General features: G+C 44.7%; 1 protein-coding gene across 2 annotated transcripts; it reads right to left on the minus strand.

Moving 5' to 3' along the window:
* Positions 1 to 352: 352 nt before the first annotated feature.
* On the minus strand, positions 353 to 24820 carry EGLN1 (egl-9 family hypoxia inducible factor 1). Of its 2 annotated transcripts, XM_040350987.1 has the most exons (6): positions 24266 to 24820; positions 23690 to 24232; positions 12941 to 13060; positions 9634 to 9770; positions 3872 to 3942; positions 353 to 680 (listed from the first exon to the last, which is right to left on the minus strand). In XM_040350987.1, the coding sequence occupies exons 1-6, from the start codon at positions 24488 to 24490 to the stop codon at positions 619 to 621; spliced, it is 1158 nt and encodes a 385-aa protein (XP_040206921.1). In that variant the 5' UTR covers positions 24491 to 24820; the 3' UTR covers positions 353 to 618. The 2 variants fall into 2 exon arrangements, with proteins under 2 accessions (XP_040206921.1, XP_040206920.1); XM_040350986.1 differs by having other exon boundaries at positions 23690 to 24820.
* Between the last annotated feature and the right edge of the window lie 891 nt (positions 24821 to 25711).

Raw genomic sequence — 25711 nt, forward strand, 5'->3', positions numbered from 1 at the left:
AAAGAAAAAAAAGACATTTTTTTATATATTTTTGGGGGGTATTTATTATAGCAAAAAGTAAAAAATATTGCATTTTTTTTCAAAATTGTCGCTCTATTTTTTGTTTATAGCGCAAAAAATAAAAACCGCAGAGGTGATCAAATACCACCAAAAAAAAGCTCTATTTGTGGGGAAAAAAGAACGCCAATTTTGTTTGGGAGCCACGTCGCCACGACCGCGCAATTGTCAGTTAAAGCGACGCAGTGCCGAATCGCAAAAAGGGGCCTGGTCCTTTACCTGCATAGTGGTCCGGGTCTTAAGTGGTTAATTTACTTCATACATTGTACCTTGTAACAAAATAAATGGATACGAGTAAATTATAGTTTTTTTTATATTTTTCATAAAAGCATTATCAAGATTGGTCTGTGTGCATTAGACCAGTAATGAAATTTCAGTTTTTGGTACATCAGATAAAATAGAATTATAATACATTTTTTTTTTTACTATTTACATTCACAACATAAACACGCCTCTGAATGGGGCTCCATTGTACACGCTGCATTTCAGCAAGTACACGGTTACCAGGCCACTTGGCAAATATTGTCTACATGAAAGAAAGAATTGCTGTTGAATCCATTTTCAGACTTCTTTCACAATTCCATCTGAGGACTTGTTTAGTTCAATCCTTACAGATTTCTCTCCTAAAAAAGGAAAAAAAATTGAAAATTGTGATTCTTAAAATATGACCGTGTAGTAATAAGGGTGTTAATTGTCATTTACAGTACAATTGAAAAAATATTGGATGCCACCACCACTGCTGTATTGAGCACCTTGCATGTCAATCAGCTGTACAATTGAGGAACCATTTACAATGCCCCACACACTAAACCACAGCGATTTAGTGTGAGACAGTTGTCTGTTCCAGCTGCAGGGAGCCATTTGTAGGGAGCGATGTGATAAGCTCCCGTTTTTATCTGAATTTTATGTGAAGTGCACATTGGCACTTCATTAAAAAGGAGTGATTTTGCATTGCTCTTGCTCTGTGTGGTACCATGCAGGGCACCACCCAGAGGTGTAATATTATGCAAATAAGTTGCATATTATCACAACCTTCTTTGAAATTCAGTGAAAACACTACATTCTGATGTGAACATGGCACAAAAAACTATTGTTTCATGCAGGGTTCGACAAACCCCGGGCGCCAGGTCACAATTGCGACTAGAATTAGCGACATGGCGCCTGGGGCGGCACAACTGGGGTATTCTGTGTCTCCCCACCTCTTCTGCCGCGTGATCGCTACACTGGCCTGTAGTTGAGGCCACAGCTTTGCGGCCTCCTGCAGGAATATGCTTCCTTCTGTGATCTGGCGGCATCTTGTGGTGGCCGTTGGTATGACAACCAGCAATGCTAATGGAGCTTCCCCTGTCTGTTATCACTGCTATCTCCTTCAAATTAGAAACCCCAAACATCATATATCATTTTTTATTCCAACACCCTAGATAATAAAATGGCGGTCGTTGCAATACTTTGTCACACCGTATTTGCGTAGCGGTCTTACAAGCGCACTTTTCTGGGAAAAAATACACTTTCTTAAAATAAAAAAAATAAGACACCAGTAAAGTTAGCCCAATTTATTTTTATATGGTGAAAGATAATGTTATGTTGAGTAAATTGATACCTAACATGTCACGCTTCAAAATTGCGTCCGCTCGTGGAATGGCGACAAACTTTTACCCTTAAAAATCTCCATAGGCGACATTTAAAAAACAAAAAATCTACAGGTTGCATGTTTTGAGTTACAGAGAAGGTCTAGAGCTAGAATTATTGCTCTTGCTCTACCAATAGCGGCGATACCTCATCACATGTGTGGTTTGAACACCTCTTTCATATGCGGGGGCTACTCACATATGCGTTCGCTTCGGCGCGTAAAACTCGGCGGGACGGGGCGTTTTCCTGGCTCCTAACTTTTTTAGCTGGCTCCTAGATTCCAAGCAAATTTGTCAAGCCCTGGTTTTACGTGTCATTGCAGTTACCTGCGTTTATCCATGAGAAAGAACGACAGTAACTGCACACAGCATGAACAGTCCCTTACAAAAGATGGAAAAGGTTGCATCTCCCCATTCGCATTATAAAAACTAAAAACACAGGCAAAAGTTTTGGCTTGAGTTTCCTCTTAAAAGAGATGTATGGTCAAAGCTTTTTTCACAGTTCGTTCCACACTCCCGTGACCCGCTGTCGACCGACGTTACTCAGCCAGTCCAGGCTCTGGATCAATCCTTTTACAATAATAAGTTGCGCTAAATTTTCTCACATAGTGAACCTAGTGCAAATATCAAAAATGAGTATTGAAAATACATACGGTATTTTGTACGATAAATCGACTGTGCTAAAAAGAGTTGATAGTATCACAAATCTAGATAATGGTCATCTCATGTTACACAATTTTTTTTTCCATTTAGCGCAAGTACATTGCAAATTTGAAATTGACACACGATGCACCCAAGAAAGAGTGGTGACAAAGATGTAGCTTCCACCTCTGCGCACACACTGCCGCTTACCAGCTGTAAGTGATCTATTACATGTGATCACACGTGCTTATGGCTTAATACCCAGCCCGGGCCTTTAAAGGAGCAAAACACAGATCTCAGCGTCTTCGGTAGAGTTCCTCAGAGTATATGTTCAGTTGGTCCCCATGAGACAATAGAAGCTTCCATAGTGTGAACATTTAATAAAACCTTAAAGATTTTAAACAGTAATGCACTTACATTTAAGAAGAAAAAGAAAAGGCAGTAGAATAACTGAGCCGGCCGGCTCTCGATTGCAGCCCGTCACTCGGGACCTGCATGTACGCGGTGACGTCAGCACGTCACTTCACCCTACGCGTTTCGTCACAACTGACGTCGCCCTGGTGCATGGGCGGCATGCCGACTCACCGCTTAAATCATCTGGACATCCAAAAGGTCACACCCCATTCTGAGCTTTGAGTGACGCCTGCTCTGAACCCGCCATCTCAAAACAGAGCAAATGCCCACACTTTACAGCATTGACTCTTAATGATAAAAAGAAAATAAAAAAAAGACCGTCCTTTCCAGCAGCCAAAAAGTCTCGCTCTTCCTGGCCGTGCAGAAAACAGTCCCAACATAGTACCATTGTAGAAAAAAAAAAAATGTTGTTACCTATAATGGTATCACAAAATATTGCACTACTGAAGTAGCAGCATTACAACTTAAGGGATTATGTGCTTGTATCAATATAGTAAGTATACCGAACAGGCCAGCTCATCATGAGATTTTAATCACAATGTTAGCTAGACAAGCAGGTACTCCTGCATTACATGGGAACAGAAGTAGAGGAAAAAAAAAAAAAAAAAAAACCATCAAGAAAAATTAAAACCACTATTCTCTAAAGAACTAAAAACAAATTAAACTTAATAGTGTCCTACAGGAAATGAACCGAATTGCATTCATGGGGAAACCCAAACTAGCAGATGTTAGATAAAGGGTAAAACACTGCTGAAGGTACCATCATTTCAGAAGTTCAAGTTTAATAGTTCACCTCTAGTGGTAAAATATTAAAACTACCCCAATTGTAATGCCAATGAATTTGACATGCAATTGGTTTGCGATATCAACCAACGTGAATCTGTATCCACCCACATAAAAAAAAGCGTTCTTATTGATGCAATCAAAATAGGCCTATTATGGCACTTAAAAACAAAAAAGAACAAAAATACAAAAAGTTAATAAAAAAATGGGAATAAAAATTAAGATAAGGATTAAAAAAATTGGAGTAAAAATTAAAAAGGTTATATGCAAATCTTGTAGTCATCTCAAAACTCAGAACAGAACAGAACTCAAATCTCAAAATTCATAAGCAACTTGAAAGAAATTACCTGTTGTTAGATACTTTTCTTTAGCTCGAGCTCTTTCATCCGCATCAAAATACCACACAGTTATTGCGTACCTGGAGTGAGAAAAATAATAAAAAAATTACAAATTTGACATGCGTTTACAGTGACAACCAAGTTTAAAGATATTTAAAGTGCCAATATACACAATTCTCTCTTTAAGTGCAGATCAGATATCTTAAAGGGGTTGTAAAGGCAAAAAATGTTTTCCCCAAATAGCTTCCTTTACCTTAGTGCAGTCCTCCTTCACTTACCTCATCCTTCCATTTTGCTTTTAAACGTTCTTATTTCTTCGGAGAAATCCTCACTTCCTGTTCTTCTGTCTGTAACTACACACAGTAATGCAAGGCTTTCTCCCTGATGTGGAGAAAGCCTTTTGAGAGGGGAGGGGGCAAGCAGGAGAGTAAGGACGCCCACTAACACACAGCTCCTTTATCTGCTAAGTAGAGAGTGTCCTGACCCTCCTGCTCGCCCCCTCAAGAGGCTTTCTCCACACCAGGGAGAAAGCCTTGCATTACTGTGTGGAGTTACAGACAGAAGAACAGGAAGTGAGGATTTCTCATAAGAAATAAGGACATTTAAAAGCAAAATCGAAAGATGAGGTAAGTGAAGGAGGACTGCACTGAGGTAAAGGAAGCTATTTAGGGGGGGGGGGTGTACCTTTACAACCCCTTTAATGACTACAGAGAATATAAAAATAAATACTTTACAGAACTGCAATGCCTGGGCAATACAGTACTTGATTTTTTAATTCCAATATAGGACTTACTGTTAATGTTATTTCTAGGAATTTTTTATGACAGCAATCAGAGAAGACAGGTTTCTTCCTCTATGGAAAAATGCAATGAAAACATTGAACCTTCACCCAACACCATCCTAGTCCCTCAGATGAGATGATAAAAGGCTGCCTTCCACCAGTGCATGAGGTTAAAAAATAAAATGTATTAAAAAAAATCACCAAAACTATGAAAGCTGTATAAAGAGTGGAAAGTTGCTTGCTGTCCTGGAACATTCCTAAAAATACCATTTCCAATAAGTGAGTTTCTCCAATCCTCGACCAAGAAAACACAGAGAGGAGAAAACAGGAAACAAGCTACAGCTTCATTGCCCCCTACTTTGTGCTGTGTTGACACAGCATGAGTTTGGCACCAGATTTCAGTTGAAATCAGCTGATTGGGCACAGCAAATCAATTTTGGGTTTACAAAATCAAACAACTCTGTGTGCATAGGAACAGCGATCTGGGCGTTTCTTGCAAAGAGAAAGAAAGAAAGAAAGAAAGAAAGAAAGAAAGAAAGAAAGAAAGAAAGAAAGAAAGAAAGAAAGAAAGAAAGAAAGAAAGAAAGATATATGACACCAAATTTAACACACCTGCTCCCCATTCTCACCCGAGACCTTGTAACAGCAAGTCACATGACACTGGGAGGGAAAATGGCTAATTGGGCCCAATTTCGACATTTTCACTTAGGGGTGTATGAACTTTTGTTGCCAGCAGTTTAGACATTAATGGCTGTGCGTCGAGTTATTTTGAGGGGACAGAAATTACACACGTTATACAAGCTGTACACTCACTACTTTACATTGTAGCAAAGTGTAATTTCTTCAGTGTTGTCACATGAAAAGATAGAATAAAATATTTACAAAAATGTGAGGGGTGTACTGGATATTTTTTATAACAATATAAAAGTATAAAATCATTTTTCCTTTAAGATTTTCGGTCTTTTTTAAATATAATAAAAAAAAAAAACCCAGGAGGTGATCAAAAGAAAGCTCCATTTGCCTGAAAAACAAAAAATATATAAAATGTAAATTTGTGTAGTGTTGCATGACTGAGCAATTGCCAGTTAACCACTTAAGGACCAAGCCTGTTTTTCAGACTCTGTTAGCCAGATTCAGATACAATGGCGTATCTTTTGGCCGGTGTAGCGCATCCCATTTGCACTACGCCGACGTAACATAGTGAGGCAAGTACAGTATTCACACAGCACTTGCTCCGTAAGTTACGTTGGCGTAGCGCAAATGGGCTGGCGTAACACCGCCTAATTCAAAGTAGGCATGTAGTGGGCGGGCTACATTTAAATTAACCGTGACGCCATGTAAATGAGGGCCGTTCGTATGGCGCAAGCGCGCATGCTCAGAATCACGTCGCAAATACTCCCTACGAAACAACGTCGGCTCAATGCTTTCGACGTGAACGTAACCTACGCCCAGCCCCATTCACATACGCTTACGCAAACAACGTAAAATACGACGGCTGTTCCGTCGTCCATACCTTGCATGGGCTGCGCCATCTTTTTGGTGGTTTATCTTTACGCTGGCGTATATGTCTTACGTAAAACGGCGTATCTTACTGCGACGGGCATACGTACGTTCGTGAATCGGCGTATCTTGCTCATTTACATATTCGACGCATAAATCCACATACACGCCCCTAGCGGCCAGAGTAAATATGCACATAAGATAAGATGGCGTAGGAGACTTACGTCGATCGTATCTTGGCCAAATTTAAGAGTATCTGGTTTCCAGAATACGTTTAAATATATGACGGCGCTCATTCTGACTTACGACGGCTTTTCTCTCCTGATACGCCGTCGTAAGTCTTTCTGAATCCGGCTATGTGTTTAGAAGTTTAAAACATTTTTTTTTTTGCTAGAAAATTACTTATAAATCCCAAACATTATATAGTTTTTTTTTTCTAACACCCTAGAGAATAAACTGGCGGTCATTGCAATACTTTTTGTCACACCATATTTGCGCAGCGGTCTTACAAGCTTTTTTGAGTTAAAAAATTTAAAACAGTAAAAGGTTCGCCCAATTTTTTTTATATTGTGAAATAGGATTTTTTTTGTACTCACCGTAAAATCCTTTTCTCTGACGTCCATGGATGGACACAGCTCCTTAAGTCTTGACAAGTGGGTTATGTTCCCTGTTTACAGGAGAGGACTTCCTCTCCTGTAAACAGGGAACATAACCCACTTGTCAAGATTTAAGGAGCGGTGTCCGTCCATGGACGATAAGAGAAAGTTAAATTAAAAAACTTCAGGCCGCGTTCACACTTGTACGACAAACGATTCGACCTTGGGAGCTCATGTTGCATGACGTGTGAAAATCAATGTTTCCCTATGAGAGTTGGTTCAACTTTGAAAAGGCTCCCTGCACTATTTTGGTCCTACTTCAGCCCATTGAAATATCACTGAAGTCGGATCAAAGTAGGATCCTTTTCCTTACCATCCGACTTGTGACATCCGACTTGTGACATCCGACATGTGATTATAGCAGCAGTCAAACGAATTTATCTCACACTGGGATTGTTTTGATTGGAAGAGACAAGTCGTGTCGTATCAGTGTGAACCCGGCCTTAAACTTTTAAAGGGTTTGTAAAAGGTAAGGCAGTCCTCCTTTACACTTATCTCATCCTTCGATTTTGCTTTCAAATGTCTTTATTTCTTCTGAGAAATCCTCACTTCCTGTTCTTCTGTCTGTAACTCCACACAGTAATGTGAGGCTTTCTCCCTGGTGTGTAGGGTCGTGCTCGCCCCCTCCCATGGACAACAGGAGAGTCAGGAGGCTCTCTACGTTGCAGATAAAGGAGCTGTGTGTTAGTAGGCATCCTGACTCTCCTGTAGTCCAAGGGAGGGGGCGAGCATGACACTCCACACCAGGGAGAAAGCCTCACATTACCGTGTGGAGTTACAGACAGAAGAACAGGAAGTGAGGATTTCTCAAAAGAAATAAGAAAAAAAAATTGTACCCTTACAACCCCTTTAAAACATTGCCCCTCATACAGACCCTGCACTTTCAATATAAATAAAAAAAATATATATATATATATATATATAAAAATATATATATATATAAATATATATATATATATATATATATATATATATATATATATATATATATATATATATATATATATATATATATATATATATATATATATATATATATATATATATATATATATATATATATATATATATATATATATATATATATATATATATATATATATATATATATATATATATGGACCTGGCAAGCAGCAGTAAAGCTTGCTATAGGAGAACCAGATTTACTTTAATTTAAGAACATTGTCTTTTGAAAATCATACTGAAATAAAGATCATTGATGACCTCTAATTAGGAGTTTATTCGTACAACAGATATACATTTAGGTGCTACAGAGAAGATAGATCTGAATCAGAGGGTATTTAGCTACTTGCCTACTAGGCACTTTTACCCCCTCTCTGCCCAGGCCAATTTTCAGCTGTCACACTTTGCGCAGTCATGCAACGCTGTACCCTAATTATACATTCTTATCATTTTTTTTTTTTAAGACAGAGCTTTCCTTTTTCCAATATTTAATCACCACTGTTTTTTTTTTTTTTATGCTAAACAAAAGAAAAAAAAAAAGTTTTCGTTTGTTATACAGTTTTGTAGATAAATACCGTATTTATCGGCATATAACACGCACCCTAACTTTAAGAGGGAAGTGAGTGTTATCCGCCAATAAATACAGTAATTTTTCTCCTTCATCGGATAAAGACTGGCTGCTTTAACCATTTTATACCTGAACCATTTCTGACACTTCGCTCCTAGATTAAAAAAAAAAAAAAAAAAAAAGACAAACCCAACGTGACAGGTCATCTTTATGGAGAGATTTGGGGTTATTGGCTGACCGCTAGTGGTCAGTTAAACTAAGGGGCGGAACCAGAAGGGACAAACTACTCATCACTCCAGGTTTCCAGAGAGAGAGGGGGGAACAACATAGGTCTGTACAGGGCAGCATCGCTCCCGGCTTCTGTGATGGGACCAGAGAGCCCGGGAGAGGCGGCAGCGGGACCCATTTCTGCCACCCGCAGAAGTGATCGAGTGGCCAATTAGCCAACTCAGATCACTTCTGCAAGAAAGAGAATCGCAGGTTGAAAGAATGATAAAGACAAGATGATGCCTGTAGGTGCAGGCATCATCCTGATAGCACCACTGAAACCCAATGGCGTACAGGTCCTTGGGGAGTGTGGAAACAGGGGGGGGGGGGGGGATAAAAGACCATATTTATCATCATTCCGTCACTCTCAATTAACATGAGACTATTTATCTTTATGCTTGTTGTAGCATTAGTAAATAGATAGGAAAATATAATATTTATTTTTTACTTCCTTACTTTACTCTTTTACTTCCTGGTTTCTTGCCTATGCAAATGTCATACATCCCAGGAGTCTTCAGGAGGTGTTCTCATCAAAGCACGGCCTCCTGCCTGCATGCCTGAGCTAAGGGCAGATGAGTTTCAGAAAGTGCATGCTATACACAAGTCATCTACCCTTGTTATGTTTTTTTAGGGCGATTTCTCAGAACAATAAAGCATGGAGACACAGAAGGAAGGGCGAATTTGCTTTGAATATTAAAATAGCGTTTTTTGGTTTGTTGTACTTAGCTTTTTTTTTTTTCCCCAGGTCGGTTGCGGCATTCATCACGATAACCCCATTACGCATTCTAATGGGATCTGGAGGCCACCTTAAAACCTAATGAGATGTGCGATTCAGATGTGTTCCCACAGAAGGCAATGAGCCTGAAATTAGCATCTGAATCACACCACAGTGCTTAGAAAATGCAGGACTCTTCAAATTTGCAGCAAAATCGCACTGCTGTCACACCGTGCATTTATGTTAACCAGCTACATAGAAAGCCGAGTTGGTTCACATGTCATGTGAATCAGATGTCATCTACAGCCAAGTATACTTTACCTTGTAGAAAAGGCAGGTTGAACTTCATGAGGGTTTCGACGATCAGACCAAAAAAACAATAGTCTGTCAAATTTTGGTTCAATATCAGCAAACTGAGATTTGCCTTCAGGGAAAATTCTTAGAACTCCACCATTTTCCTGGATAAAAGTAAAAAGTGTATATTAACATCTGGTAATAACAACTTTCCCCCCATCCAAGCTTTTCTAGTTCTTCAGCCTTTTCACAGCAAGCGCACGATTGCATATTGCTGAGTTTTCCCTTGTGATTTTGCAGACAAAAACAAATAACAAAACAGCAAGCAAGAACAGGAGCTCAGATGCATGGGCAAATACTGGTAAATAGTTGCGTGCTTGCATTCTGGCATTCATTTATTCTGGCTATTAGACTGTATTAACTTGCATAAAAGCGCCTAGCGCTAATGTACGCTTAAGGTTTTTCCAAGCCCAAACTCTCCTCTAGAACGTGCAAGTGATGTTTTTCCTGCCTCTTAACTCCTGTAAATGACTACGTGTGCAAAGACATGGAGGGGCATTGAGAGGCGAAAAAAACAAAACAAAAAAACCTTCACCTCTAAAAATAGATGTTCCATTGTGTACAATTGTGTTGCTAGCTGTGGTCAATTTGATCACATGGTACAGACAATGCCAATCACAGAGCCCATTATTACCTTGTGATTAGCTTTGACCATCCACAGCTAATCACAAACTGAATGATCAGTTTCATTCCGTAAAAAATGCTGGCTTATAGAAATGCAATTCACTATAAGCAAGCAAGGTGTTAAAAAAAAAAAAAAACAACACACACACACACCATATCCTAATCACATGCCCAGAGTAGTACAAGTACATTATATTACTCTTGCCAGTGTGTTAAACAAAAAAAAAAAAAAAAAAAGAAGTTATCGTATTGTCACCAGGCCTCTTACTAAATATGTTGGATGGTCTACTTTCCAAAAAGGAGTCATTTGGGGGTATTTGTATATAGTATATCAGGATTGATCAATTTTCAGATATACAAACCATAGTTTGTGGACTCTCCAACTTGTTTTTTTCACCAAAGAAAAACAGAATACATTTTGGGCTAAATTCATAAAGAACAAAATGTATTTATTTGCCAAATTTGATAACAAAACAATGTTTCCAAAATGTTGGAATCTGCTAAATCCAATACATTTTTCAGGGTGTATATATATAAAAAATATATATATAAAATACAGATACACCCTAAAAAATGTAATTGGTGTATTTAGCAAATTCCAAAATTTGGAAATTGTGTGTTTGTTTTTACACACATTTCTAGCAAAAGAACAAAACAAAAAAAAAAACAATTTTCACATGTAAACAAAGTGCCAGAAAATGGCTGGTCTTCAAGTGGTTAAAAGGTGGTAACTATATTTCCAATGCTTATTCTTTAAAATGATTGTAAAGTCTAATTTTTTTTTTTTTTTTTCCAAAGTTAAAAATAACCAACATGTTACACAGAGCAGCCCCAATCCTCCTCTTCTCGGGTCCCTCGTCGGCGCTCCTGGCCCCTCTCTCCCGTTGAGTGCCCCCACAGCAAGCAGCTTGCTATTGGAGCACCAGAGCCGAGCCACAGCTCCATTTGTCCATTCAGACACAGAGCCGCAGAATAACCCAGCCCCTCTTAGCCAATGAGGAGGGGAATCCCAAGCAGCCAACTACAACATCGCCAGATTCAGATGGGGCTCAGGTAAGAATTAAAGGGGGTGATGCACACAGAAGGCTTTTTATCTTAATGCATAGAACGCATTAAAGTGGATGTAAACCCACACATATACCCAGTGAAGTGAACAGCCTCAGCTAATACACAGATTCAATAAATCCTCCTATACACAAGTTTTACATGTATATCTGTTGTCTTCAGCTTTATATACCATTTAGAAAGTGCACATCGTGTTAGAATTTTCACTTCCTCATTTAGCAGTATAATAATGTTGGATTACACTGGCAGACAGCCGATTGAAGGAAAGGCACACACCCCCTCCACAAAGGCATAGACTGTCAGAGCTGTCCTGTGACTAGAGCAGCTTTCTGCTAATCTATTTATAGCACTCACCCTGACACAAAATTCAGCCTGGTTTTATGAGGTCAGAGAACTTGTCAGAAGTTATCATGCCGATAATAGAACAGAGCAGGAGAAAGCCACGGGACTTAGTGCTTTGAAGAGAGATAAGAAAGCATTGCAAATATATGCCCAGCTCAAGTTTTATGTATCAGGTTTACATCTACTCTTCGGTAAAAGACCTTCTGCCTTTACAATCACTTTAAATCTAACTTCAGGTTTAGGTGAACCATTTCCTTCACCAATACATGCAGCAGCTGATGCCAAATACAGTTTATACAGTGCACAAACTGTAGCTACTGCATGTGTTAGCAAAGGAAATAGTTTCTCCAAACTATTCAAAGTTAATTAAAACCTGGAGATTGAGGTCCAGCTTTAAACCCCAGAAGAAGCAAAGAAAAAATCCTTTGCAGTAAGGCTTCCCTCATTAGGGTTAAATCCGTGGTCATCAACCCTGTACTCAGGGCCCACTAACAGGCCAGGTTTGCAAGATACCTGAAATACATCCCAGGTGATATCATTTGCTGCTCAGTCATTGCAGTATTCTAGTCTGCATCTCCCCAAGGTAATACATAAAACCTGGCCTGTTAGTGGGCCCTGAGGACAGGGTTGATGACCAATGGGTTAAATAATCCTGTATGCCTAGACTAAAAACAACTTTTATTTACCCAATTTCTTGCTTCCCTGGCAGACAGCACGCTGGCTTCTGGGCGGTCCCTCAGCATCCTCACATACAATTAAATGCTATTGGCTCTGCACGGTGCTTGATGACAGACTGCCTGGGACCACTGAAGAGCCAAAGAGGCGGCTGTGGCACACAGTCTTAAAGTATAGAGGAAATGTGATTGTGACAACATTGGAACATGCCTATGAAATGTACATTGGCATGGCTGTCTGCAGTCTCCCATTGGGAGTGTGTGTGTCACAAAACAGGAAAACAATTGGGAAACCATGACAGAACATTGTCTCCATATAGAGAGGAAGCAGACGACCAGGACAACAAGGTATAGTCAGAAGATAAGCCAAAAGGTCGGGGCAACGAGCAGACAGGGGTAGTAAAAGAACACGCCAAAGGTGCACACAGCAGAAAGTGTAAGGACCTTCAGTGCAAAATCACCAGCTCTTTTTTTATGAATGCAATATACTAAAAAGGTCCTTTCAAAAAAGAAAGGAACAGACCAGAAAAAAAAAAAAAAAAACCCATGAAAAGTGCAATGCTACATACCTTTGCATCCCAGTTTTTATTCAGATAGTATATACAAGTGACACATCTTCCATCTCCATTAGGATTGTCAACATGTCGTACATATCCTGTCCCTTTGCCAGGGTAACACGCCACCATTGCCTTTATATAGAAAAAAAAATATTAAAAAATTAGAGAGTTTAAATTAGAATACCATTCAGTGATGGCAAAAAGATTTCTTCTAAGATTAAAGGGGTTGTAAAGGGGTTGTAAAGGTAAATGTTTTTTCACCTTAAAAAACATCCGATGGTACCCCCCCCCTCCCCCCCGTTTTACTTACCTGACTGTTCGAAATTCCCGGGCGCGTCCATGTGATGTTCTTGGGTTCCCAGCCTGGCCGTTGATTGGCTAGGCTGGGCGGATTGATAGCAGCGCAGCCATTGGCTGGTGATGCTGTCAATCACAGCGGATGACGCGGCGCGCTGGGGGGCGGGGCCGAGTGATACAGTCGGCGGCTATGTCCGCCGCTGTATCACGGGAACGCGCTCGCAAAAGCTTTCCACCACGCGAGCTCTCATGAAGGTGGAAAGCTTTTGCGAGGAAGAGCCGAGACAGCCGCCAAGGGACCCCAGAAGACACGGATCGGGGACACTGTCGAGTGTTTAAAATGCATTGTTTACTGTGAAAATGACAGTTGCAGTTCTGGAGTTAACCACAAGGGGGCGCTGAAGGGGTTATGTGTGACCTCATTTGTGTTTCTAACTGTAGGGGGGTGAGGCTGTAGGTGTGATGTCATTGACTGCGGTTCCCTATATAAGGGAACACACGATCAATGACGGCGCCACAGTGAAGAACGGGGAAGCTGTGTTTACACACAGCTCTCCCCATTCTTCAGCTCAGGGGACTGATCGTGGGACTCCAGTGGCGATCGGGTCCGCGAGTACCGCGGCCACGGAGCTTCGGCCCGGGTCGCTTGCTGACGTATATCGGCGCGAAAGGGTCCTTAAGCGGTTAAAGAAAAAAATAAAACTTTACAAAAGTTATACTTACCTGCCCTGTGTAATGGTTTTGCACAGAGCAGCCCAGATCCTTCTTTTCTGGGGTTCCTCTTTGCCTCTCCTGGCCCCTCCCTCAAAACAAGCGCCCCCCACAGCAAGCAGCTAGCTACGGGGGCACCCAAGCCAAATAACAGTTCCTGGTGTCCAGACACGGAGCCCCAGTACGGCCCCACCCCTTGCTCTACTGGATTGGCTGACTGACAGCAGCGGGAGCCAATGGCGCCACTGCTGTGTCTCAGCCAATCAGGAGGAAGAGTCCTTGATGGCCAAGGCACTCGTGGACATTGTTGGATAGAGAAGAGCTTAGGTAATAGGGGGTCTGATGCAAAGGTTTTTTTTATCTTAATGCATATGCATCAAGATAAATAAAAATAAAAAAAACCTTCTGACTTTACAATCACTTTAATACGGACGCATGGAGAACGGTAATCAGTGCGCTTCTGAATTAGATTTCACTCGCCTGACCTGTGAACCATGCATCACCAACTTCTGACCACTGCTCTTTACATTTCATAGAATTTCAAGTGTTACTAAACCCACAACAGTAAAATCGGTCAGAATAGACAGTAAAGCATGCTTGTTATATTCACCTAAAAAACCTAAGGGGTTAATCCTCTGTGTAAAAAGGCTGTTTGATCCTGTCTTATCTGTTCCACCCCCTTCTTCCAGTCCCCAAACCATCGCCTGACCGAACAGAGGCTAGGGGACAAGCTGCACATGCTCAGTTGGGTGTGTATTGTTAGCATTTGATCAGTCAGTCCTCCTCCTCAGGAGAGACACACACACACACACCCCGATAACTGTCAGTCCTCCTCAGGACACACACCAATAACTGTGAAGATGACACCAAGCTATGCAGTGGAATAACGTCCTTACAGGATGTCTCCAATTTACAAGCCGACCTCAATGCTCTGTCTAATTGGGCGACTAAGTGGCAGATGAGGTTTAATGTAGATAAATGTAAAGTTATGCACTTGGGGGCTAAGAATATGCATGCATCATACATACTAGGGGGGGGTACAACTGGGGGGATCCGTAGTGGAGAAGGATCTGGGGGTTTTAGTTGATCATAAGCTCAATCAATAATATGATGCAATGCCAAGCTGCGGTTTCCAAAGCGAGCAAAGTTCTTTCTTGTATTGAGAGGTATGGACTCCAGAGACAGAGATATAATTTTGCCCCTGTACAAATCATTAGTAAGACCTCATCTGGAATATGCAGTTCTGTTTTAGGCACCAGTTCTCAAAAAGGATATCGGAGAACTGGAGAAAGTGCAGAGAAGAGCAACCAAACTGATAAGAGGCATGGAGGAGCTCAGCTATGAGGAAAGATTAGAGGAACTAAATCTATTCACTCTTGAGAAGAGGAGAATTAGGGGGGATATGATCAACATGTACAAATATATAAGGCAGGGGTAGTGAATTAAAATTTTTGGGGGTCCGGTCAGAAAAAATGTCTTCTAGCGGAGGTCTGAGTGTCATATTGGTGCTATGACTCCAAATTATATCCTCCACATCGCAGCCTCCTATGTACGTCACAGGCCCCTCATCTCAGACCCTGGATCACAGACTGCCCCCCCCTAATCACAGGACGGCCCCCCCCTTGATAGTAAACTCCTGTCCTGCACAGCACTCTCCTTCCCCATAGAGCCCTACCTTATTTACACATGACGGAAAGCACTGCAGCCCCGGACAGCGGGTGGGACTTTTTACATTAAAGGGTAGTGATTGGTTCCTACGCAGCGGGGTGGTCCCAGAAATCAATCACCCGCTTCTTAACTTAAAACGTCCCGCCCTTTGTCCAGAGCGGCCGCGCTTCTCATCTTGTGTGAATAAGACAGGCAGTGTGAGGAGGGAGCAGTGCAACGATCATATCGAAGGGACAGACCCCGTGCGTGGCGCGCCTGCCATGCTGCGAACATAGCACCAGGCAGGCAGGCAGGCGAGCTGGCGGCAGGGGGAGGACACACAGGCAACTATTTGGCGAGACTGTGGTCCGAGTAGTATGGCTGCTGGAGCCGGAACCGGACCGCGGTCCGCCATTTAGTGATGCCCGATATAAGGGGTCCATATAGTGAACTTGGTGTTGTTGAGTTATTGACTTTACAATCAACACTGAGGACAAGGGGTCATTCTTTACGTCTAGAGGAAAAGAGATTTCATCTCCAAATACGGAAAGGTTTTTTCACAGTAAGAGCTGTGAAAATGTGGAACAGACTCCCTCCAGAGGTGGTTCTGGCCAGCTCAGTAGATTGCTTTAAGAAAGGCCTGGATTCTTTCCTAAATGTACAGAATATAACTGAGTACTGACATTTATAGGTAAAGTTGATCCAGGGAATATCCAATTGCCTCTCGGGGGATCAGGAAGGATTTTTTTCCCTCCTGTAGCAAATTGGATCTCATGCTCTGCTGGGGTTTTTTGCCTTCCTCTGGATCAACTGTGGGTATGGAGTTGGGTGTATGGGATTGCACTGTGTTGTTTATTTTGTTTGTTTATTTTTTTGTGGTTGAACTGGATGGACTTGTGTCTTTTTTCAACCTGACTAACCATGTAACCGTCAGGCCTCCTCAGGACACACACATACACCTGTCAGTCCTTCTCAGGACACACACCGATAACCGTCAGTCCTCCGAACACACACACACACACACACACCGATAACCGTCAGTCCTCCACACACACACACACACACCGATAACGGTCAGTCCTCCAAACACACACACCGATAACGGTCAGTCCTCCAAACACACACACCGATAACTGTCAGTCCTCCAAACACACACACCGATAACGGTCAGTCCTCCAAACACACACACCGATAACGGTCAGTCCTCCAAACACACACACCGATAACGGTCAGTCCTCCAAACACACACACCGATAACGGTCAGTCCTCCAAACACACACACCGATAACTGTCAGTCCTCCAAACACACACACACACACCGATAACTGTCAGTCCTCCAAACACACACACACACACCGATAACTGTCAGTCCTCCAAACACACACACACACACCGATAACTGTCAGTCCTCCAAACACACACACACCGATAACTGTCAGTCCTCCAAACACACACACACCGATAACTGTCAGTCCTCCAAACACACACACACCGATAACTGTCAGTCCTCCAAACACACACACACCGATAACTGTCAGTCCTCCAAACACACACACACCGATAACTGTCAGTCCTCCAAACACACACACCGATAACGGTCAGTCCTCCAAACACACACACACACACACACACCGATAACTGTCAGTCCTCCAAACACACACACACCGATAACTGTCAGTCCTCCAAACACACACACACCGATAACGGTCAGTCCTCCAAACACACACACACACACCGATAACTGTCAGTCCTCCAAACACACACACACACCGATAACGGTCAGTCCTCCAAACACACACACCGATAACTGTCAGTCCTCCAAACACACACACACACCGATAACGGTCAGTCCTCCAAACACACACACACACCGATAACGGTCAGTCCTCCAAACACACACACCGATAACGGTCAGTCCTCCAAACACACACACCGATAACTGTCAGTCCTCCAAACACACACACACCGATAACTGTCAGTCCTCCAAACACACACACCGATAACGGTCAGTCCTCCGAACACACACACCGATAACTGTCAGTCCTCCGAACACACACACCGATAACTGTCAGTCCTCCAAACACACACACACACCGATAACGGTCAGTCCTCCAAACACACACACCGATAACGGTCAGTCCTCCAAACACACACACCGATAACTGTCAGTCCTCCAAACACACACACACACCGATAACGGTCAGTCCTCCAAACACACACACCGATAACTGTCAGTCCTCCAAACACACACACCGATAACTGTCAGTCCTCCAAACACACACACACACCGATAACTGTCAGTCCTCCAAACACACACACACCGATAACTGTCAGTCCTCCAAACACACACACACCGATAACTGTCAGTCCTCCAAACACACACACACCGATAACTGTCAGTCCTCCAAACACACACACACCGATAACTGTCAGTCCTCCAAACACACACACACCGATAACTGTCAGTCCTCCAAACACACACACACCGATAACTGTCAGTCCTCCAAACACACACACCGATAACTGTCAGTCCTCCAAACACACACACCGATAACTGTCAGTCCTCCGAACACACACACCGATAACTGTCAGTCCTCCGAACACACACACCGATAACTGTCAGTCCTCCGAACACACACACCGATAACTGTCAGTCCTCCAAACACACACACCGATAACGGTCAGTCCTCCAAACACACACACCGATAACTGTCAGTCCTCCAAACACACACACCGATAACTGTCAGTCCTCCAAACACACACACCGATAACGGTCAGTCCTCCAAACACACACACCGATAACGGTCAGTCCTCCAAACACACACACCGATAACTGTCAGTCCTCCAAACACACACAACGATAACGGTCAGTCCTCCAAACACACACACCGATAACGGTCAGTCCTCCAAACACACACACCGATAACGGTCAGTCCTCCAAACACACACACCGATAACGGTCAGTCCTCCAAACACACACACCGATAACTGTCAGTCCTCCAAACACACACACACACACCGATAACTGTCAGTCCTCCAAACACACACACACCGATAACTGTCAGTCCTCCAAACACACACACACCGATAACTGTCAGTCCTCCAAACACACACACACCGATAACTGTCAGTCCTCCAAACACACACACACCGATAACTGTCAGTCCTCCAAACACACACACACCGATAACTGTCAGTCCTCCAAACACACACACACCGATAACTGTCAGTCCTCCAAACACACACACACCGATAACTGTCAGTCCTCCAAACACACACACCGATAACGGTCAGTCCTCCAAACACACACACCGATAACGGTCAGTCCTCCAAACACACACACACACACACCGATAACTGTCAGTCCTCCAAACACACACACCGATAACTGTCAGTCCTCCAAACACACACACCGATAACGGTCAGTCCTCCAAACACACACACACACACACACCGATAACTGTCAGTCCTCCAAACACACACACCGATAACTGTCAGTCCTCCAAACACACACACCGATAACGGTCAGTCCTCCAAACACACACACCGATAACTGTCAGTCCTCCAAACACACACACACACCGATAACGGTCAGTCCTCCAAACACACACACACACACACACACCGATAACTGTCAGTCCTCCAAACACACACACCGATAACTGTCAGTCCTCCAAACACACACACCGATAACGGTCAGTCCTCCAAACACACACACCGATAACGGTCAGTCCTCCAAACACACACACCGATAACTGTCAGTCCTCCAAACACACACACACACCGATAACGGTCAGTCCTCCAAACACACACACCGATAACTGTCAGTCCTCCAAACACACACACACACCGATAACTGTCAGTCCTCCAAACACACACACACCGATAACTGTCAGTCCTCCAAACACACACACACCGATAACTGTCAGTCCTCCAAACACACACACACCGATAACTGTCAGTCCTCCAAACACACACACCGATAACTGTCAGTCCTCCAAACACACACACACCGATAACTGTCAGTCCTCCAAACACACACACCGATAACTGTCAGTCCTCCAAACACACACACCGATAACGGTCAGTCCTCCAAACACACACACCGATAACGGTCAGTCCTCCAAACACACACACCGATAACTGTCAGTCCTCCTCAGGACACACACACCGATAACTGTCAGTCCTCCTCAGGACACACACCGATAACTGTCAGTCCTCAGGACACACACACACACCGATAACTGTCAGTCCTCAGGACACACACACACACCGATAACTGTCAGTCCTCAGGACACACACACACACCGATAACTGTCAGTCCTCAGGACACACACACACTGATAACTGTCAGTCCTCAGGACACACACACACTGATAACTGTCAGTCCTCAGGACACACACACACACTGATAACTGTCAGTCCTCAGGACACACACACTGATAACTGTCAGTCCTCAGGACACACACACACACACTGATAACTGTCAGTCCTCAGGACACACACACACACACTGATAACTGTCAGTCCTCAGGACACACACTGATAACTGTCAGTCCTCAGGACACACACACACACACACTGATAACTGTCAGTCCTCAGAACACACACACACACACTGATAACTGTCAGTCCTCAGGACACACACACACACTGATAACTGTCAGTCCTCAGGACACACACACTGATAACTGTCAGTCCTCAGGACACACACACACACACTGATAACTGTCAGTCCTCAGGACACACACACACTGATAACTGTCAGTCCTCAGGACACACACACACACACACTGATAACTGTCAGTCCTCAGGACACACACACACACACACTGATAACTGTCAGTCCTCAGGACACACACACACACACACACTGATAACTGTCAGTCCTCCAAACACACACACACACACACACACACCGATAACTGTCAGTCCTCCAAACACACACACCGATAACTGTCAGTCCTCCAAACACACACACCGATAACGGTCAGTCCTCCAAACACACACACCGATAACTGTCAGTCCTCCAAACACACACACACACCGATAACGGTCAGTCCTCCAAACACACACACACACACACACACACACACCGATAACTGTCAGTCCTCCAAACACACACACCGATAACTGTCAGTCCTCCAAACACACACACCGATAACGGTCAGTCCTCCAAACACACACACCGATAACTGTCAGTCCTCCAAACACACACACACACCGATAACGGTCAGTCCTCCAAACACACACACCGATAACTGTCAGTCCTCCAAACACACACACACACCGATAACTGTCAGTCCTCCAAACACACACACACCGATAACTGTCAGTCCTCCAAACACACACACACCGATAACTGTCAGTCCTCCAAACACACACACACCGATAACTGTCAGTCCTCCAAACACACACACCGATAACTGTCAGTCCTCCAAACACACACACACCGATAACTGTCAGTCCTCCAAACACACACACCGATAACTGTCAGTCCTCCAAACACACACACCGATAACGGTCAGTCCTCCAAACACACACACCGATAACTGTCAGTCCTCCTCAGGACACACACACCGATAACTGTCAGTCCTCCTCAGGACACACACCGATAACTGTCAGTCCTCAGGACACACACACACACCGATAACTGTCAGTCCTCAGGACACACACACACACCGATAACTGTCAGTCCTCAGGACACACACACACACCGATAACTGTCAGTCCTCAGGACACACACACACTGATAACTGTCAGTCCTCAGGACACACACACACTGATAACTGTCAGTCCTCAGGACACACACACACACTGATAACTGTCAGTCCTCAGGACACACACACACTGATAACTGTCAGTCCTCAGGACACACACACTGATAACTGTCAGTCCTCAGGACACACACACACACACTGATAACTGTCAGTCCTCAGGACACACACACACACACTGATAACTGTCAGTCCTCAGGACACACACTGATAACTGTCAGTCCTCAGGACACACACACACACACACTGATAACTGTCAGTCCTCAGAACACACACACACACACACTGATAACTGTCAGTCCTCAGGACACACACACACACTGATAACTGTCAGTCCTCAGGACACACACACTGATAACTGTCAGTCCTCAGGACACACACACACACACTGATAACTGTCAGTCCTCAGGACACACACACACTGATAACTGTCAGTCCTCAGGACACACACACACACACTGATAACTGTCAGTCCTCAGGACACACACACACACACACTGATAACTGTCAGTCCTCAGGACACACACACACACACACACTGATAACTGTCAGTCCTCAGGACACACACACACACACACACTGATAACTGTCAGTCCTCAGGACACACACACACACACACACACACTGATAACTGTCAGTCCTCAGGACACACACACACACACACACACACTGATAACTGTCAGTCCTCAGGACACACACACACACACACACACACTGATAACTGTCAGTCCTCAGGACACACACACACACACACACACTGATAACTGTCAGTCCTCAGGACACACACACACACACTGATAACTGTCAGTCCTCAGGACACACACACACACACACTGATAACTGTCAGTCCTCAGGACACACACACACACTGATAACTGTCAGTCCTCAGGACACACACACACACTGATAACTGTCAGTCCTCAGGACACACACACTGATAACTGTCAGTCCTCAGGACACACACACACACACACACTGATAACTGTCAGTCCTCAGGACACACACACACACTGATAACTGTCAGTCCTCAGGACACACACACACACTGATAACTGTCAGTCCTCAGGACACACACACACACTGATAACTGTCAGTCCTCAGGACACACACACACACTGATAACTGTCAGTCCTCAGGACACACACACACACTGATAACTGTCAGTCCTCAGGACACACACACACACTGATAACTGTCAGTCCTCAGGACACACACACTGATAACTGTCAGTCCTCCTCGGGACACACACACACACACACACACTGATAACTGTCAGTCCTCCTCGGGACACACACCGATAACTGTCAGTCCTCAGGACACACACACACACCGATAACCGTCAGTCCTCCTCAGGACACACACACACACACACACACACACACACACTGATAACTGTCAGTCCTCAGGACACACACACACCGATAACTGTCAGTCCTCCTCGGGACACACACCGATAACTGTCAGTCCTCCTCGGGACACACACCGATAACTGTCAGTCCTCCTCGGGACACACACCGATAACTGTCAGTCCTCCTCGGGACACACACCGATAACTGTCAGTCCTCCTCGGGACACACACATAACTGTCAGTCCTCCTCGGGACACACACATAACTGTCAGTCCTCCTCGGGACACACACATAACTGTCAGTCCTCCTCGGGACACACACATAACTGTCAGTCCTCCTCGGGACACACATAACTGTCAGTCCTCCTCGGGACACACACATAACTGTCAGTCCTCCTCGGGACACACACATAACTGTCAGTCCTCCTCGGGACACACACATAACTGTCAGTCCTCCTCAGGACACACACATAACTGTCAGTCCTCCTCAGGACACACACATAACTGTCAGTCCTCCTCAGGACACACACATAACTGTCAGTCCTCCTCAGGACACACACATAACTGTCAGTCCTCCTCAGGACACACACATAACTGTCAGTCCTCCTCAGGACACACACATAACTGTCAGTCCTCCTCAGGACACACACATAACTGTCAGTCCTCCTCAGGACACACACATAACTGTCAGTCCTCCTCAGGACACACACATAACTGTCAGTCCTCCTCAGGACACACACATAACTGTCAGTCCTCCTCAGGACACACACATAACTGTCAGTCCTCCTCAGGACACACACATAACTGTCAGTCCTCCTCAGGACACACACTGATAACTGTCAGTCCTCCTCAGGACACACACTGATAACTGTCAGTCCTCCTCAGGACACACACTGATAACTGTCAGTCCTCCTCAGGACACACACTGATAACTGTCAGTCCTCCTCAGGCCACACACACACACACTGACAGTTGCCCCCACCTTGGTTCTGCCGTTGATCCGGAAGTTGCCGAGCTTGGTTCCGCAGTGTCGGATCAGGTCGTCCATACTGTTCATGAGGTGTCCGATGGCCTTACAGGGCGCCTCCTTGCCCTCCACCCAGGTGATCTGGTCCCCTCGGATGTCCCGGGAGGAGTCGCTCTTCTGACTGACAAGTTGTCCATCGGTAAAGCGGCCGGTGCTGTGCAGAGCCTGCACCTCCCCCACTATACGGTCCCCTAGGTCCTGGCCCAGGAAGTCGTCCAGCACACAGATGCCGTGCTTGTTCATACAGGGGATGATGTACTCCAGGGCCAGCTTGTGGAGGGGCGGCCTGGTGTGCCCATTGGGCCGTTCTGTGCCCTCCCCTCCCCCGGGGGCAGCTCCGCTCCCGCACGCCTCCCCGGACCTCTGGGTGTAGTCCTCCTCCTTAATGGCCCTCAGAGTGGCCCCTCCGACCACCACCTCCCGCTGCTTGCTGTCCGGGGGGGAGGCGGCCTTGTCCTGTGGTTCGGGGGTGACGGCCTTGTCCTGTGGCTCGGGGGCCTTGTCCTGTGGTTTGGGGTCGGGGGTGGCGGCCTTGTCCTGTGGTTTGGGGTCGGGGGTGGCCGGGCTTCCCTTACACAGCAGCTTGTGTTTCTTCCAGTCCTGTCTCTGGTGCTCCTTACTGCAGTAGAAGGAACTCCGGCAGCGGCCGCAGCGCAGCAGGTTCTCCATCTTCCCGCACAGCTCGCAGTACTGCCGGTCACGTTCACTCTGACTGCTCCCCTCACAGCCTTGTCCTCCTCCTCCGCCGCCCGCCATGATGGACACGCACGATTCCGGCTCTTCAACTACGTCAATCGGACACCGGGGCCCGCGATACCACACGTGTGTTCACCTGTCACACATCTACACCGCACGTATCCGTCATGGGACTCGGCATCATCGCCCGCGATCCAAACGCGGCCCGACCACACCTTTCTATTCCCCCAGAGAAGCCTTTGGCTTCGGTATAATGACTGGCGGCGTCTGACCGCGGACAGGATGTCATTAGCCGTACACTGAGCGCAGCCTCTACGTCCTATACAGCTGAAGGACCTTCGTGACGTCTGAGTCATGTGATCACCGGCTGGCCGTCAGTGTGCCACGTGACCGGGCTTGCGCTGCTTAAAAAAACTAGGCGGAGACAAGTTGGGTGACAGCTGTCATTAGACTTGAGAGCAACCTCACCCAAATGATGTACAGTGTACCCACCTCCAGTCTACACGCTTCACCCCCTTCCTGCCCACATCAGTTTTTAGCACTGTCACACTTTGAATGATGATTACTCAGTCATGCAACACTGAACCACTGCCATTTTATTATTCTTTGAAACAGAGATTTCTTTTGTTGGCATTTAACCACTTGCCACCCACCGGCAAATAACGGAGAAGCTCTCGGTGAAACTCGAAAAATTAGAATATCGTGCATTTAACTTATAAGGTGAAACTAATATATGAGATAGACTCATTACATGCAAAGCAAGATAGTTCAAGACGTGATTTGTCATAATTGTGATGATTATGGCTTACAGGTCATGAAAACCCCAAATCCACAATCTCAGACAATTACAATATTATATGCAATCAATAAAACAAGGATTGTACATAGAACGATATCGAACCTCTGAAAAGTAGAAGCATGCATATGTACTCAGTACTTGGTTTGGGCCTCTTTTGCAGCAATTACTGCCTCAATGCGGCGTGGCATGGAAGCTATCAGCCTGTGGCACTGCTGGTCTGTTATGGAAGACCAGGATGGTTCAATAGCGGCCTTCAGCCAGGCAAGTTTTCTGGCCAATCAAGCACAGTAATCCCACGGTCATTGAACCAGGTTTTGGTGCTTTTGGCAGTGTGAGCACTGCTGGAAAATTAAGTCAGCATCCCCATAGAGCTCGTCTGTAGAAGGAAGCATGAAGTGTTCCAAAATCTCCTAGTAGACGGCTGCGTTGACCCTGGACAAAACTTTACAACCACTTTAACCGGTTGCCGACCGCCGCATGTA

This window comes from Rana temporaria, chromosome 4, assembly GCF_905171775.1.
Source record: "Rana temporaria chromosome 4, aRanTem1.1, whole genome shotgun sequence".
Taxonomy (NCBI): Eukaryota; Metazoa; Chordata; class Amphibia; order Anura; family Ranidae; genus Rana; species Rana temporaria.